Source organism: Choloepus didactylus, chromosome 8 (genome assembly GCF_015220235.1).
Source record: "Choloepus didactylus isolate mChoDid1 chromosome 8, mChoDid1.pri, whole genome shotgun sequence".
In the NCBI taxonomy this organism is placed as follows: Eukaryota; Metazoa; Chordata; class Mammalia; order Pilosa; family Megalonychidae; genus Choloepus; species Choloepus didactylus.
The window spans coordinates 109,197,386-109,214,817 of record NC_051314.1 but is presented as its reverse complement, the minus strand read 5'-3'; the positions used below and the strand labels follow the sequence as shown (position 1 = coordinate 109,214,817).

Below are 17,432 nucleotides of genomic sequence, written 5' to 3'. Positions count from 1 at the left end.
TCTAGTGCCCACAGAATAGATCATATGCTGGGGCATAAAAAAAAGCCTCAGTAAATTTAAAAAGATTGAAATTATTCAAAGCACATTCTCTGACCACAGTAGAATGCAACTAGAAGTCAATAACCATCAAAGATCTAGAACATTCACAAATATCTGGAGGTTAAACAACACACTCCTAAACAATCAGTGGGTTAAAGAAGAAATAGCAAGAGAAATTGCTAAATATCTAGAGATGAATGAAAATGAGAACACAACATATCAAAACTTACGGGATGCAGAGAAGGTTGTGTTGAGGGCAAAATTTATAGCTCTAAATGCATACATTAAAAAGGAATAAAGAGCTAACATCAAAGAATTAATGGAACAACTGAAGAAGCTGCAAAATGATCATTAAACTAATCCTAAAGCAAGTAGAAGAAAAGAAATAATAAGGATTAAAGCAGAAATAAATGATACGGAGAACAAAAAAACAAGAGAGAGAATAAATAAAACTAGAAGTTGGTTCTTTGAGAAGATCAACAAAATTGACCAACCCTTAGCCAGACTGACAAAGCCAAAAAGAAAGAGGACTCAAATAAACAAAATAATAGGTGAGAAGGAGGACATTACTGTGGATCCCAAAGAAATTAAAAAGAAATTATAAGAGGATACTATGAACAACTCTATGCCAACAAACTAGACAATTTAGAGGAAATGGATAATTTCCTGGAAACACATTTACAACCTGGATTGACCAGAGAAGAAATAGAAGACCTCAACAAACCAATTACAAATAAAGAGATTCAATCACTCATCAAAAAGCTTCCTACAAATAAAAACTCAGGGCCAGATGGCATTAAAGGGGAATTCTATTAAACTTTCCAAAAAGAACTCACACCATTCCTACACAAACTCTTTCAAAAACTGAAGAAAATGAAATACTACCTAGCTCATTTTATGAAGCCAACATCACTGTAATATCAAAACCAGATAAAGCTGTTACAAGAAAGGAAAATTATAGGCCAATCTCCCTAATGAATATAGACGCAAAAATTCTCAACAAAGCATTTGCAAATCGAATCCAAAGACACATTAAAAAAAGTCATGCACCATCACCAAGTGGGGTTCATCCCAGGCATGGAAGGGTGGTTCAACATAAGAAAATCAATTAGTGTAATACAACACTTTAACATATCAAAAGGGAAAAATCAAATGATCATCTCAATAGATGCTGAAAATGTATTTCACAAAATTCAGCATCCTTTTTGATAAAAACACTTCAAAAGGTAGGAATTGAAGGAAACTTCCTCAGTATGAAAAACCCACAGCCAGCATAACATTCAATGGTGAGAGACCGAAAGCCTTCCCTCTAAGATCAAGAACAAGACAAGGTGCCCGCTGTCACCATTATTATTCAACATTGTCCTAGAAGTGCTAGCAAGAGCAATCCAGCAAGACAAAGACATAAAAGGCATCCATATTGGAAAGGAAGAAGTAAAACTGTCATTATTTGCAGATGATATGATCTTATATTTGGAAAACCCTGAGAAATCGATAGCACAGTTACTTGAGCTAATAAACAAATTCAGCAAAATGGCAGGATCCAAGATTAATCCACATAAGTCAGTAATGTTCTTATATGCTAGAAATGACCTAATGGAAGAGACACTCAAGAAAAAGATTCCATTTACAATAGCAACTAAAAAATAAAGTACCTAGGAATAAACTTAATCAAGGATGTAAAAGACCTCTACACAGAAAATTACTTAACTTTACTAAAAGAGATAAAATGGGACTTAAAGAGATGGAAAGATATTCTGTGTTCACAAATAGGAAGGCTAAATGTCATTAAGATGTCAATCCTACTCAAACTGATCTACAGATTCAATGCAATTCCAAACAAAATTCCAACAACCTACTTTGAAGACTTGGAAAAGCAAGTTATCAAATTTGTTTGGAAAGGAAAGGGGCCTCAAATTGCTAAAAACATTCTAAAAAAGAAAAACAAAGTGGAAGAACTTACACTTCCTGACTTTGAAGCCTACTATAAAGCCACAGTAGTCAAAACAGCATGGTACTGGCACAAGGATAGACATACTGATCAATGGAATCAAACTGAGAATTCAGAATAGACCCACAGATCTACAGTCAACCGATTTTTGATAAGGCCCCCAAATCCACTGAACTGGGACAGAACATCAACAAATAGGACTGGGAGAACTAGATATCCATATCCAAAGGAATAAAAGAGGACCCCAACCTCAAGAGGACCCCTCAATATAAGAGACAGTGCCACAAAACTCCTAGAAGACAATGTAGGGAAGCATCTCCAAGACTTAGAATCAGGAGGTTGCTTCTTAGACCTTACACCCAAAGTACAAGCAATGAAAGAAAAAATAGATAAATGGGAACCCCTCAAAATTAAAAGCTTCTATACCTCAAAGGAATTTGTCAAAAAGGTGAAGAGGCAGGCAATGCAATGAGAGAAAATATTTGGAAACCATGTATCTGATAAGAGACATATTTTCAATATATAAAGAAATCCTACAACTCTGACAATAGTACAAAAAATGGGCAAAAGATATGAAAAGTGGTTTCTCCAAAGAGGAAATACAAATGGCTAAAAAACACATGAAAATGTGTTCATCTTCACTAGCTATTAGGGAGATGCAAATCAAGACCACAATGAGATATCATTTCACACCAATAAAAATGGCTACCATCAAACAAACAGGCAATTACAAATGCTGGAGAGGATGTGGAGAAATTATACCTTTTATTCATTGCTGGTGGGACTATATAATGGTATAGCCACTCTGGAAGACAGTCTGGTGGTTCTTTAGAAAACTAGATATTGAATTACTCTACGATCCAGGAATTTCATTTCCCGGTATATATCCAGAAGATCTGAAAGCAGTGACACAAACAGATATTTGCACACTAATGTTTACAGTGGCATTGTTTACAATTGCCAAGAGATGGAAACAATCCAAACTCCTTCAACAGATGAGCAGATAAACAAACTGTGGTATATACACACGATGGAATACTACGTAGCAGTAAGAAGCAATGAGGTCATGAAACAGATGACAACATGGATGAACCTTGAAGACATAATGCTGAGTGAAATAAGCCAGGCACAAAAAGAGAAATATTATATGTTACCATTAATGTGAACTCCATGAAAAATGTAAAGTAAGTGTCTTATAATGTAGAATATAGGGGACCTAGAGAAAGAGAGAAGCTAGTGAAGGGGGAATAATAATCTGATATGTACAAATATGATAATGAGGGTGATACTAATACTAGGAATGAATAATGAGCAGCAGATAAGAGCTCTGGGATGTATTATAATTGTTTAAAGTTGAGAGTGATGAGGATTGTACAACTAAGTGAAGATAATGTAAGAAACTGACTGTTTAGCTTTGGATAGAAAACATACTGAGTGAAATTAGAAACACACTACTTAGTAAATCAAGCCCTTGACTTGAGGCTTGCTCTTGTGAAATTTAGGGTTATAAATGGGAGGCTGAGCCCTCCTATAATTATGCCTGAGAGGCACCTCCAGGGAACATCTTTTGTTGCTCACATGTGGCCTTTCTCTCTCTAAGCCCAATTCTGCAAATAAATTTATTACCCTGCCCCCACCCCACTCCAAAACACTCACACACACACACACACAAAGGACATGAGCCTGGAATGAGCCTGACCCTGGAGCAAAGGAATTAATATGCCTTCTTGACCAAAGGGGGTTAAAAAAAGAAGAAAGGTAACAAACCAAGGTTACAGTGGCTGAGAAATCCCAAATAAAGTCGAGAGGATCCTGGAGGTTTCTCTTATGCAATCTCCAGCTAGACATCTCAAATGGCCACAATGTGCCATGGCCTTACAAAAGTAGTTCCCAAATACCTAGGTCCCTCCCTGAGATTCTATAAAAGATTTACTCACTAAGTTTCATGTTTCAGAAACTTAAATCCACCAGTGTTCCTATGCCAGACAAATCCTAAAACCCAGAGGCAACAGCCTCTTTAAGAACAACAGTCAGATGCAGCCCACTTCTCCATATTGTTGACACCCACTTTCAATATGAACAAATTAGGGTGCTCATTGCCCAGACACCCCTGAAGCTGGAGAAAGAGATTAAGTAAGAGGAAGGAGTCGCAACAAACAAGATAAGATTTAACAAAAGTCTATGAATACTCAAACTTTATATAAATATACACACACACACACATATGTATGTAGATGCTGGGGTGTTGGAATAGCTGGAAGGAGGTAAATGACATAGTGCAACTGTAACCTACAACATCCTTTGAAATTTGCTCTATAGTTATTCATTGAATTGTGCTTTGAAAGTCTTCACCTTTCTGTATATACCCTATATTGCATAATAAGGAAAGAACTGAAACTGGAACTATAACCCATAATAATTTTTGAAATTATCTATGTAACTGCTTGTTGAGCCGTACATCAAAAGTTAACACCTTTCTGAATGCATGTTATATTTTACAATAATGGAAATAGCTGAAGCTGTAGAACTGTGACCCATGATAGTCTTTGAAGCTTGCTCTCTAACAACTCGCTAAATCGTACTTTGAAAGTTATCACTGTTATGTTTACATGTTAAAGTTCACAATAAAAAAAATGCATAAGGAAAACCTCATGCATATACTTTGATAAAAATCAAAAGAAAATTTAAAAAAAAGAAAAAGAAAAAACATTAGTTGAGATCCTGCAAAAAATATATATTCTGTTCTAAAATATTCTGTTTTGTTTTGTTGCATTGATATTGTTGTTTTCCTCTGGTGATAAACTATTTGGAAAAGTGGTAATATATTATGCTAAGAAGAATGCTTGTGATTTTCTCTCAGAGTGATTTAGAGAGCATTTGGGCTGAGAGGATTAGAAGGGTGAGGGAGAAGGAGAAAACATTAATGAATATTCTCTATATGAGAAGCACTGTGCTGGAGCATTATCTCATGTAATCACTGCATCAACTGCTTGTGAATTAAGTAGTATTACTTGAACATTTACGTAAGGAAAGTTACACTCATAGAGTCTTTTAAGAGCTTGTTGTGTGTCAGCCACTGTGTCATACTCTAGGGACATGATGGTACTGTAGACAGGCATGTTTTTCCAAGCAGACTTTAGGGCTTCCTGCTTTAAATGAGTTTGCCTCACATGTTCAAGGTGAATTACAGCCAAAAGGTCGACAAAACTTGCTGGTAAGACTACTGAAACACCTAAAATGGGAGAAGAATGTGGGTAATATTTCTCCAGGTGACTAAAATGAAAACCTGACTATCAGGAACCCAAAGGAAACACAGTCTTTGTTCTGGTAATTCATAGTAATTAGTCAGCAAAGTACAAACTATTCAAGAACTATAACATGTAAGTACTGACTATGTGCAAATCACTGTTCAAAGCCACATATGAGCATTCCATTATTTAATCCTCACAAGACCTGTACATATGGGGAAGTTCTATTATTATTCACATTTTCAGATGAAAAAACTAAGACAGAGAGATGCCACAAAACTTAGACGAGATCATACACCATGTGAGATGCGGACCATGACTGGAACCCTAGTTTGGGCTCTTCACAACTGCATTTACATCTCACAATCGTAAACTGCTATTCTGACTTGGCTTAGGTAGGTTTCTGCTGTTGTGGTGGTAGTGGTGGTGGTTGCTACTGCTGCACAGCCTTAGAAACATTAAGAAAAATGTGGTTGCCAATGATATTTACCATAACTAACCTTTCATAAATACTTAATTATCTTGGAATGAATGAATGACCCCATTTTTAATAGCTAAAACTGCACGCACACACACATACTAACTTTTCACGACAAGAGATTGCGATTTATTTTTCATTTCTCATTTCAAAAGTGTTTTCCCTTATCTTAAAGTTTGCTTGTTAGTAACTTAAATTTATAAGAATGGAATGTATCCATCCATTTTTTTTTTCCTAGATTACAGAACTTACACATTTTAGGCACTGGTTTCACTAACAGCTAATGTCTACCTAGTGCCTGCTGTATGCCAGGCACTGCAATACTTTATTTATATTGCCTTCTTTTAAAATTACAAGCCTCCTCTAAATTAGATGTTATTGTTATAATCTCCATTTTACAGATGGCAAAAAAATAAAGACAGACAAAGTTTAGAATGTTTCCATAACTTGTCAAATGCCATATAGATATCAATCAGCCGAGTTTGTAATTTACTCAGTAATTCTGTCACTAGGGCTCATGTGCTTAACCACCATGCTATGCCAACTCTCTTATATCCAGAACACAAATAAATACTAATTGTTTTAGCAAGTAATCCTTTGAAATCTCATATATTGCCCAACAGCCTATGTAGAACTTAGAGTACACATTCTGAATTAGTCAAAGCCCTTGGCCCATTTAAAGCCAGCTAAGAAGATAAAATTAGTTATCTCTGAGTTGAGGTTAAAAAAATAAAAATAAAAAAAAAATAAAAAATAGCTCAACCTGCATTCCTTTACAAGTATTTCTAAAGGCCTTTAAAATTGTTTATTCTAATAAATTATAAAAATGGTTTTAATGTTTATATGAGTGGAGAGGCAGTGAGCACAGTTATTAAGGGCCTAGACTCTGAAGTCATGAATCTCAGCTCTACCACTTACTAGGCAAGTTACTTTAACCACCCAATACTGTTTTCCATCTGTAAACTGGGGATAATTAGAGTTGCTGAACTTATTGTGTGGATATAGGATTGGCTGATATATTAAAAAAAAAAAATGCATGGTAACTGGTACACAGAAAACATTGAAATATTATATATTATTATTCATTATTACATACTTTTGTCTAAAGAGCACTGACTGTAATTCCCTATATCTGAGATGCACCTATCAGACTGTAGATCGGCTGTAAGATATATTCACACAAGACTTTCAAAGTTGCTTCTTATATTCTACTGATGACCCCAGGGAAATCAGAATCTCAGATACCCAAGAAACGTGTACTCAGACTTCTGTGTCCCTAGTGTGCAGTCTGCGAGCCCCTGCCTGAAGATGGATACTGATAACAGCCCAGCAATCTCCCCTCACCCTGGATGTATGTTTACACAAGTGTGGCAGAGAGGTGGTTACCAGGATTAGCACATTATTAACTATGACCCTGTAAGCAAGTGTTATTTTTCTGTTACTCATGAATATAGGTTTTGACTTTTTACATGCTGTATATTTTTATTCATATATAAATACAAAGTTATTTAACAGTACCTTTGGAGTTATGCCCCTATCTTTTTCATATAGAACTCTCATTTAAATTTTTTGTTAAACTTTAGAATATTCTTTTCTAGTTGAGGGATATCGACAACAAGATTAACTGTTTTATCTAGAGACAAGCTGGATTTTTAAGAGGTAAGAAGAGACAGTGAATTAAACACTCCTTCTCTATATAATAACACTGTTTACCCTGATGCCACACAGGCAGCCTTAACTAAATAAGACACAAAATCCAGTCACTTGTGTTGATTTACTTTATCATGTGATGTCAGTGTCGCAGAGCTGGCCAAGACTGCTATCCTTATATTCACACCTCATCTGCTCACATAGAGCATTCCTAAAAATGGTCTGTGACAATTTAAAAAAAAAAAAAAAAGTATTTTGCCATCATACAAAGGGGATATGTAACCAAATCGACAGATTACAGTAGTCAACTTAAGTTAGCTTTATATTTTTTTCCCCTTTCAAATACCTAAAAATTTTATCTCCCCTGTATAGAAGAATAGAGAACAAACATGCAATTTACTTTGTAAAAACAAGAAACAGGAAAAAAAAATGGCACAAGATGATCAAAACTGGTAGCATATGGATACACTGTCATGAATTCACTTTCAATTCCAGCTTTAGTGCCAATACAAACTCGGAGCTTCTCAGACCTTTTGGATGAAGGAAAGGATTTAAATACACCTGATGCTTTTAAATGGCCCTAACCTGGCACCAATAGTGTTCTAAACATTTTGAGTTCATATTCTCATTTCTTAAGGAATCATTTCTCTTGAAAGTACATTTTTTCCTCTTTTTCCTATTAGTTTTTCTACAGCTTGAGAGATGCATATTTTGAATTCTTTTTTAATAATTTATTCCCTCAAAATTCTGGTATTTGCTTATGAATAAAATAATTTATTTAAAAGCTACCAGTGTAACTCACAACATATTTGAAAAAAAAAAAAGATATTAAAATGTAAATCCAAGGTTCCTTACACTATTTTTATGACTTGACTCTCTTAAGATCAAAATGACATGCTAATGGTTATGTCTCTTAAAGAGGTTGCTATACAAAGAATGCTTTGCCCTATTTAGGTAAAATGGGTAGTTGTATTTAACTGATATGGTCAAGAGGAAATATGTTGCAAGCATTCTTCGAAATCTTTTGAAGTCCCATTGGCACTGTTACTAACTCTTATAGATTTAATTTCAATTCCTAGAAATCAGGCACCCACATTGTGAGATTCTTATTTCTTTTGTATTCTTACAGGTAACTGTCCTTTGCAAATATAAAGAAAGAAATTATGACAAATTGACTGCTATTATCACCATATTAAGTTATTAACACAGTGACATTAACATAAAAATTGCTTTATTGTTATGTAAGTGCTCTCCACTCCCTATTTCTTATTTTTACCAATCTCTATAAAATCTCTATTTTTAAGAAACAAAGTTTAAGACAGAAATGACTCACTAGATTAAAGAAACAAATCAAGAATCCTGAAAATAATGACATATGCTGTGAAATAGCTAAAAATGGAAGCTAGTAAAAGTCATAGAAAGAACACAGGTATCTGCTAAACACTAGTTCACAGATATTTAGTTTACTGATAAGCACAACCTCAAAAAATAATTTGGGAGTCCACACTGGATTCCAATTCTTTTTCTGCCAAATAAGAACATAAAAAAAATTACCATTTATAATAGCCACTGGTACTTGAAAGAAAAATAAATATATATATATATAATTTCAAAGAAATCAAAGAAATACGTAGTTTTTTAGTATCTTTCCCTGTTTGCTGAAAACCAGTGAAAACTTTATCATAAAATTAATTGATCTTTATTAATCAACATGCAGTAAGAGAAACCAAAGCTGACCACAGGAAGTCCTGGGAGGCCCCAAGAGGTAATATATGTAAATGAGAAGGAAGTATATATCAGAGCACAATGGCCCTGATTCTCCTATCCTGTCTCCTTTTTTGATAATGGCTCTATTGAGACCCACAAAAGAACCCATTAAGAATGTTTTCTGTTAGAGGCAAACTGAAAGAGAGAGGAAGAGCAAAAGAGGAAAAGAATCAAAGGAAGAAAAAGAGGAAGAACTGAAAAAAAAAATCTCTTTAAGAAGCAGAAGGAAGTTTGGTTTCCAAACAAACTTTTCATTGATTTTAACTTCCAAATACAAATGATCCTATTATCCAAGTCTGAGAGAAAAAAACAAGATAAAGATGACCACCTATCCATTCCACAAAACCAGGAACACTGTTCAAATGAGTTCCCAGCATTGCTTCTTAGTATCTTTGCTATTTCCAGTATCCCAGCCAAATATTTGATTATTCTTTTCCACTACATTCAAGGTGGTCATCCAGATAAAGAATGTGAGGAAGCATTTAAAACCCCAATAATTAAGATAATTGTTCTTATCCCTGTTGATACAAGATACACATATCTTTTCCATTTTAAGACCATTACAGTACAATTTTTGTAAAGATTTTTTTTTTTAAATTCTTTTTATTCCTTGGTTATTTCTGCTGGGAAAAAATACTTATGGCAAAAGCAAAACTACATTCAAGTAGAAAGACCCTGCATTAATGATAATTGATTCAGTATGTATTTAATTTTTATATCTAGGTATCTTATAATTCTTTCGTGTGGAAACAATTTCAAATTAACCTAGTTTTGATCTGCACAAATTAGCTATCTTTCAACCGTAAATCTCCTTAGCACTTGTTACTTTGTATCACTGTTCTAAAATTTTATCTTTCATTATGGTAATTTTTGTGCTTATCTTACCCCCATACTACACAAAAAGCTACATGAGAGAAGAGACTGGTTCTCACTCATTTCTAACTTGTCCCTGCTAAGTATTCGTTGTATCTGTTTAAGTTGAATCCTTCCTCAACACTCCCTATTAAGTGAAAACCATTAAATTCCAATAAGCCAGGTTTTTTTAAACCAACACATTTCCCCCCATTACGACAGCATTGGACTTTCTTGCCTCTTCCCCTGTGAGTCACGGCATAGCACTGCACATGGCTTATGGAACACCCTCTTTTAAGTGCCCTGAACTGTCTCACAGCCCTTTATTCAAGGTGACAGTGTACACATTAATTTCTCAAGGCCCAGTTAATTTTAAACTCAAAAGGAGTACTTGGACATTATATAAATCAAGGTTCTTTCAAGTTAATATTAGACACCTACCCTACATTAAATGGAAATTGTATGGAAACAGTACAATGAATTCAGTGGCTTTGATGGACCCCAACTGATTGTTTTTTACTTTTCCCTATTCCTGCAAGCCCTGGGGGTAATTTTCTGAAACAATGCAAGTATAAGGACTGAAGATTTTACATTCTAACACAAGTCTGGGATTATATCTATGCTTCATGTGGTATTTGGTGACATTTACAAAACAGTGTTTGTATCAACGTAATTTCATTGTATGATAAACATCAATTTACCACAAAAAACAAGTATAAACTTGTCATCATTTTCACCTTGCTTCAGTTGGATTGGCCTTGTTGTGATAAGCAAGCCTATCTCTTACAGAAACAACAGTGTATAGATAAACTGTGCAAAATCCGCTATGTGTATAGAATTATACTACCTACTATCAGAATGTCATACTGCCACACTGCACATATGGCCTCCAAGCTTACTTTTTCTGAATCTTTCTGAATCTATTCTCTATGCTATTAAACTGAGCACATTCCACATGATTCAAAAGTAATTACACTTTTGTCTAGAGTGTAGGAGACTGCTTTCCCTAAACAATGAAATTCTCATTATTAGAACTGGCACAATAACCACATTGGGGTTAACAACAGTATGCATTATACGATCACAATAACTTATGCTAAGTTTGATGCACAAAGGTACACCAGACATATAGAAGCTTAGAAAAACCACCATATAAAAATAGGAATCTATTTTACCATACCATAATTAAGGTCCTATTCTATGACTTATTTTTAAGTAACATGCATTTTCTTCCTTCCCTTCCTATATTTTCTGAACAGTATTTCACACAGAACATTATTCTAGTCAAACATCAAAAACACACAGCTAACTGACTGTTAGCTTGTAAGCAAAATTTATATAAATGGTCTTTCAAGAAACAGTTATAATATAGCAATTAAAATTATTTTGGGTAAATAAAGAATTCCAGGAGCTGATAGTAAGCTTAAATAAGTAAAAGCTGCTTCTGTCATGTGCACCTAATGAATTCTTTCAGTGTCTAAGGCTGAATTTCATATGTTGGGGCCTTGTTATAGTCTTAGTTGTACATACTTCTAGAGAAGATCAACTTATAAAGATGCCATTTTCTTTGTACTTCAGGAAGGAACTGACTTACAATGAATGTTGCTTTATGGTAACTCATGTTATTGTAATGTTTAAGCACTTTCACATTAAGATATCAAAATCATTATATACAAGAAACTATATACCCAGAGTTCTCTAACAATTCCAGCAAAGTGCCATCAATATAAAGAATAAATGGGATATTGAAATATATTATAACATCATACTTCCAAATCCAATGGATTGTTAAATGTTACAAAACATATAGACACACTGTACTTACTTCATTAAAATAGTCAGCTATTGTTAGTGAGCAATCTCAAATTATTTTTAAATAAAAAGATTATATTTTTAAAATAAATAAAAATATTTTAAATCAGCCTTGGGATACAGCCACTCAACAGTTATATAAAACCATTCATTCAACCCAAGAGGGACTTAATGAGTCAAAAGAGAATTTGGCTGGGATAAAGTATGCTTTTTGAATTAAAAAAAAAAAAAAAAAAAGGAACTGACTTTCCAGCAAACACGTCTGCATTTAGTCACAACTTTCATTTCACATCACATTTCCACCAGAACAGAAATGTAACCAACAGAAGTACCATGCAACCAGACAGAAATGGAGCATGAAAATGGCCACCATTTGGATCCCTAGATGCTCCTGATGCTGTTACTTGATTTCTCTTCAGACTTTATTCCCTTCTTGTGTCCATACATACTCATGTTGGTTGACACAAGAATATGTTTTGGACAGTCTTTTTCATCACCAAATAAATCCATCTATATCAGAACTATTATTAAAAATGAGCCAGAAATTATAGTGATTCTTTCCTGTCTCTGAAACTCTGAAGTTACAACCTCCAAACTCACTTAAGAAAAAAAAGAGGGGGCGGGAGGGAAGATTCAACATTTAATAAAAATATAGCTCAGGAGTGCCTTTTATCATATGTGTAAGGATCAGACCTTTGCATCAGCCAACCTTGCCTTTAATTTTTCAAAGATAGACTTGCACATTCATACCACTTACAGCTGTTTGGAAGTTGCACTCAGTAGGTACTTAGTTTATGTCTCCAAAACACAATAAACAGAATTTCAGAAAGGAAGAAATAGGTCTTTAATCTATTTCTGAACGTTAACACTTTCATACCCTGAATGTGAACTAGGGTCCCAAATGCCCCCAAAACTTCATATGGCAACAGTCACATAAAAAAGTTTATCTCAGGAATTAGGTTCCAGCTGAAGTTTTAGAATGCAAACATCTTTCTATAACTTCAAGTCAGCATTACTGGGATCACCCAGCAGTTTTACTTTGCCTCAGACCTATGCAGGCAATACAAAATGTTGACCTCCCAACCTCTCCCTTCCTTATTTAAGACTGGCATATGAATGCTATGCATAATAGGCAATGGTTCGTCTTTTTTTTTTTCTTAAATTGAACTCAATGATATAAAGATTATGAAACATTCTCTTTGTTTTCAAAGATATTGAATAGGAAAAAAATAGAGACTATATTTCTCTACTGAAATAAAAGGACCTATTATGTGAATATGACAATGGCCCAGTATCTAGAATAAAAGAGTAAATATTCATGTTGAAGAATAATACTATAAATATAGTCAATCATTTTGATAAATATCTTAATCAGCTTAATATATCATGACTGTTATTACATATCTTCTACTTTCTGAATATATCATATTGGTAGATTCTATGTTAGTTCCAAATTTTTTAGAATATCAATCTGGTCATCATGACTTATTCTCTTTAACAACTTTGCCTGAAATATATTTATTATTTACTCATCCATATAAACTAAGCCATGTAGTCAATGATCATAAGTGAGTGGCTATTGTGTACCAGGTACCAGAAATGCAAATCTGTACATAGCTTGTGTCTTCAGGGAGAAATACACTGTATTGGAAGACAGACATGTCAACATAAATTATAACGAAGACCATGAGAAAAGATTAAAACAAGTGTCGTAGAAAAAAGAATAATGCAGCAACCATTCTGCCTTGGAAAGTCAGTAAAAACATCGCAGATCAGCCAATTTTTGAACGCTGTCTTGGGAGAGAACTGTGATTCACTAGGGAGATAAAATATGAAAGGAGGGTTCTCCAGTCACAAAGAATAGAGCTGGGTCATTTGAAGGCCACCTGGCACATTCCTGCACATGTGTGTAAAGTTTATATGACTGGACAATTGGGTCTATGGCAGCACATGGCAGAAGAAAAGACTAAAGCCATGGGTGCTAGTCTATATCGAATTTTATGCCAAGGAAAGGAGTTTTGGATTAAATCTTATAGGCAACAACGTTGCACCTTAGTTTCCAGATTGTGGTAAACAATGTAACTCATCTGTCAGGGAAACAGGTCTAAGGGAAGTTGGAGTAAAGACTGGAAAGAAGAGAAGCTAAAAAGTTGAGATCATATAGGAGACTCTTCCAACTGCCTGCTCAAGAGATGATAAGCAGCTGAAATCAAGAAATATTTGAAGCAAAACCAAATTTAGAAAGCAATTACACAGGTAATAAGAGAACTTATCAAAGCTGATGTCATTAAAGCTAAGTTCATTCATTTTTATCCAAACTGTAATAAGTCCTACAGCAGCAGGTCTAAACCTTTGTGTGTTACAAATTTACTTGAAAATCTGATAAAAACCATAACCCTATTCAGATATGTTCATATATATTTCTCCATTAGTTCTCAGGAGATCCATAGACTCCTGTTTTAGAACTTCTGTTCTAGATGAAGTGCCTTGAAGAAAAAGACTGTGTCTTTATCAAATCAATTTCCATATTGTCCAACAAAAAAAATTGGTATAAAGTAGGTAGATAATAGTTTTTTATTTAGTTGGACTGAATTATCCACTAATAACTAAAGGATTACATTTTCACTAACTGCATCACTTCATACCAACTACATGATGTAAGTTAATATACAAGTTCTCATATCCAACCTTGAGTAAACTTAAAATAATCTCCCCTTTATTTTTGTATTATTCTTCTAATCATAACCATTTACATTTATCCTTTCAAATTTGTCTGTTTATAGTTATGGTACTATCCTAGGAAAACCAAACTAAGAAGCCTTCTCAATATAGCGCTCTCTGAGAGAGGACAATGTTCAAAATACTGAGGAGGAGGAAATATTTAGCAGTGAAGTAAGGCCAAATGGAGAATCTGACCCCCTTATCCTGTTGAACTGGGAACTACCCAATTTTCTTCCTTTTTCTAGACCTTATTGAAAGGAGGCCAAAATTATTGGCCTTGATTATGGCATTTAACTATCACAAATACATAATGAAGGAAGGGAATTAAGGATAATATGAGTCAACTTGCAAAATAAGAGGTAATCAGAAAATAAAATATGCCTGTGCTCTTGTAGAGAAGCAGCACTGCATAATATTTATGATCATGGAGCCCCAAGCCAGAGTAAACCTTTGTTCCCCCACTTATTAGCTATGATTTAGAGCAAGTTATTTAACCTCTCTGTGCTTCTGTTTCCTCATCTGTAAAATGGGATGAATAACAACACTTCACTGTATTAGTGTGAAGGTTAAATATATAAATACATGTAAAGTGCTTAAAACATGCTTCTCATGTAGGCAATGCTATGTAAATATTTGCAAAACCATTATTCTTCATGGGAAAATCTTGATACACAGTAAAATACCCAAAGAAACATTGACCTATAAGACTTAATGAGAGTGGGAGTATTTAAGAGGAGCATTTAAATCAAATGTGAAAAGAATAGCCTCCATTCCAAACCTATAAGAAGATATCTGATTTTTCTTCTTGATTTAATTCCACACACAGTAATGTAATAATGAACAAGTAGATATATTTCAGTAATAGGCATATTTATTCTATGTAATAATTCCCTGGAGAAAGCAAAAAAAAGTTTTACAGAATCAGGATACCTTTAACAGAATAAGAATGCGTGATAAACCAAACGTGTATGGGTGATATCTGGTTCAAATTAACAGCACTGGCGGCCTTGAATGAGAAAAGGAGAAGTCACAAAATGTGACGTCTAGCCCAAGCAGCCACTTTGAAAAGGCGAGGTGACTTTACTGGCAGGTAAGTGCCTTGCTACCTTGCCAACATGCAGATTCTATGTGTCTAAGTTCCTCAGAAGGACCTAAAGGCCTTATTCTTTGTTGTGTGTTCTTTAAGTAAGCTTCAGCTGAAGATGTTATGCTATCTTCTTCCTTCTCACTTAGGAAGACAAAGCTTCGTAATCTTCCTGAGTGAGCCAGATCTCGGGAAGAAGGACCAGAGAAATTATCCTGAGTTGCATATTCTGGAATGGGATGCAACAGAAAGTTACTGAATTATCAAAACAACAGTGTGGATGGGATTGAAATTAGAAAGAAGTATAGCCATATTAGAAAACTACAAACTCTCTGAAAGATATTCTTCTGCAAATTCCAAGTACTCTAAAGAATACAAGTATCAAATCTGGGCAAAGCAAAAAAACAGAAAAAGATTGGTTTATCATGGTATAAATGTAAAAACTTTGTTGTAACTCAATCTGGAAAAATCTTTTATGAAAAATAATATGACATCTAACTTTCATGCTAATTTTAAATGTGTTATTTTAACACTATCCTTAAATATCATATAGCTTTCCTCTCTGATTAGATTTTAAGTATCTCAAAATGAAGGCTTCTTGAAAAACAAAAAAAAGAAACAAAAAAGAAATAGGATATCTTGTCTTCCAGGCTGAAACCAGTTTACTTATAAAGGATTCTAAGATGCTAGGAGTGAATCTTGTGTATGACTATTAAGTAGATGATAATTATAAAGCAAAGGACTGGAGCCAAACTGTTAAGAGGAGTAGACTGGTCAAAAAGTGACGGTAGCACAACAGACCGTGAGAAACCTACCATTGTATTGTGCTGAGAAGTGGGAGTCCTATGGCCACAAGTCTCTTGCGTCAGCAGAGAAACTGGCTGAAATTCCTCAGAGTGAGGCTTGTTGGGAAAACTCACATGCAAGGGAAGGTGAAAGGCTGGGAGCCCGTCACTCTCCTCTTCTTCCACTTTCTGTCTGCTTGTCACCATGGCTACCTCTCCATCTGCTTCCCCATACGGAGAGGCTGGTCGCTTGGAAGACATCCTGGAAGGAACAAAAGAGGAGAAAATAATGAAACCTCCACATAAATCCTTAATGCCGTCATTGTGTGGTTAGGGGCCATTGTAACAGAAATGCCTTTTTGTGCTGGCAGAAAGCAGGAAACCATCCAAATACCACTGCAAAGCACACACAATCAGAAACAATGGCCAAGCAGGTAGCAACAGAACAGTGCTTGTTTGTTGTGTGAATAATACACTAATATAGCACTCTTTTGTATTCTGGCTTCCTAAACAAGAGAATTCACCTAAGAACACTGCATAATGAAAGACCATTCCATTTTAAAGGAAAGAAAAATACCCATCTAGTTTTACACTTTGATAGACTTTATTGAAGATAGAACATCTATGAATAGCAAACACTGTTGGCAGTTGAAAGAAGGGAAAAAACTAAAATTTCCTACAGCAAAAATAAATAAATAAATGATTGCCATTATAAAAATTTGCATTTTATTAAAAGTAAGATTATTATGAAATGTAGAAATACTGGTTAATCAGCAAACCTTAGAGAAAGTGACAAAAAGTTTGATGTTTGTTTAAAGCTTATTAAAAATTGAGTAAATTTTAAAAATCATTGTTTATCTTGAAACACTTGAAAATATTCCTATCGTCTCCTCCCAAGATCACTGAATTTTGGCTTTTAACGCTAAAATCAAAGTTGCAAGAGAGCAAAAAAAAAAAAAAAAGACAATTTAAAAGTATTTCAGTTTCATGAAAGATTAGTTAGATGTGAATTCTTAGACTTCTTTACTCCTTCCTAGAATACTTA

The 17,432-nt window shown here is 34.4% G+C and overlaps 1 protein-coding gene across 13 annotated transcripts in view; it reads right to left on the bottom strand.

Moving 5' to 3' along the window:
• The window catches only part of SOX5 (SRY-box transcription factor 5), a 1,020,679-nt gene that overhangs the window by 336,116 nt on the left and 667,131 nt on the right, over nucleotides 1-17,432 (bottom strand). For 11 of the 13 annotated variants that reach the window (XM_037846149.1, XM_037846146.1, XM_037846153.1 and 8 more), the window contains one exon: nucleotides 16,418-16,649. In XM_037846149.1, the coding sequence (XP_037702077.1) occupies nucleotides 16,418-16,649 (232 nt within the window). The remainder of the gene's footprint in view (nucleotides 1-16,417; nucleotides 16,650-17,432) is intronic. The other 2 variants (XM_037846158.1, XM_037846159.1) reach the window with 1 other exon arrangement.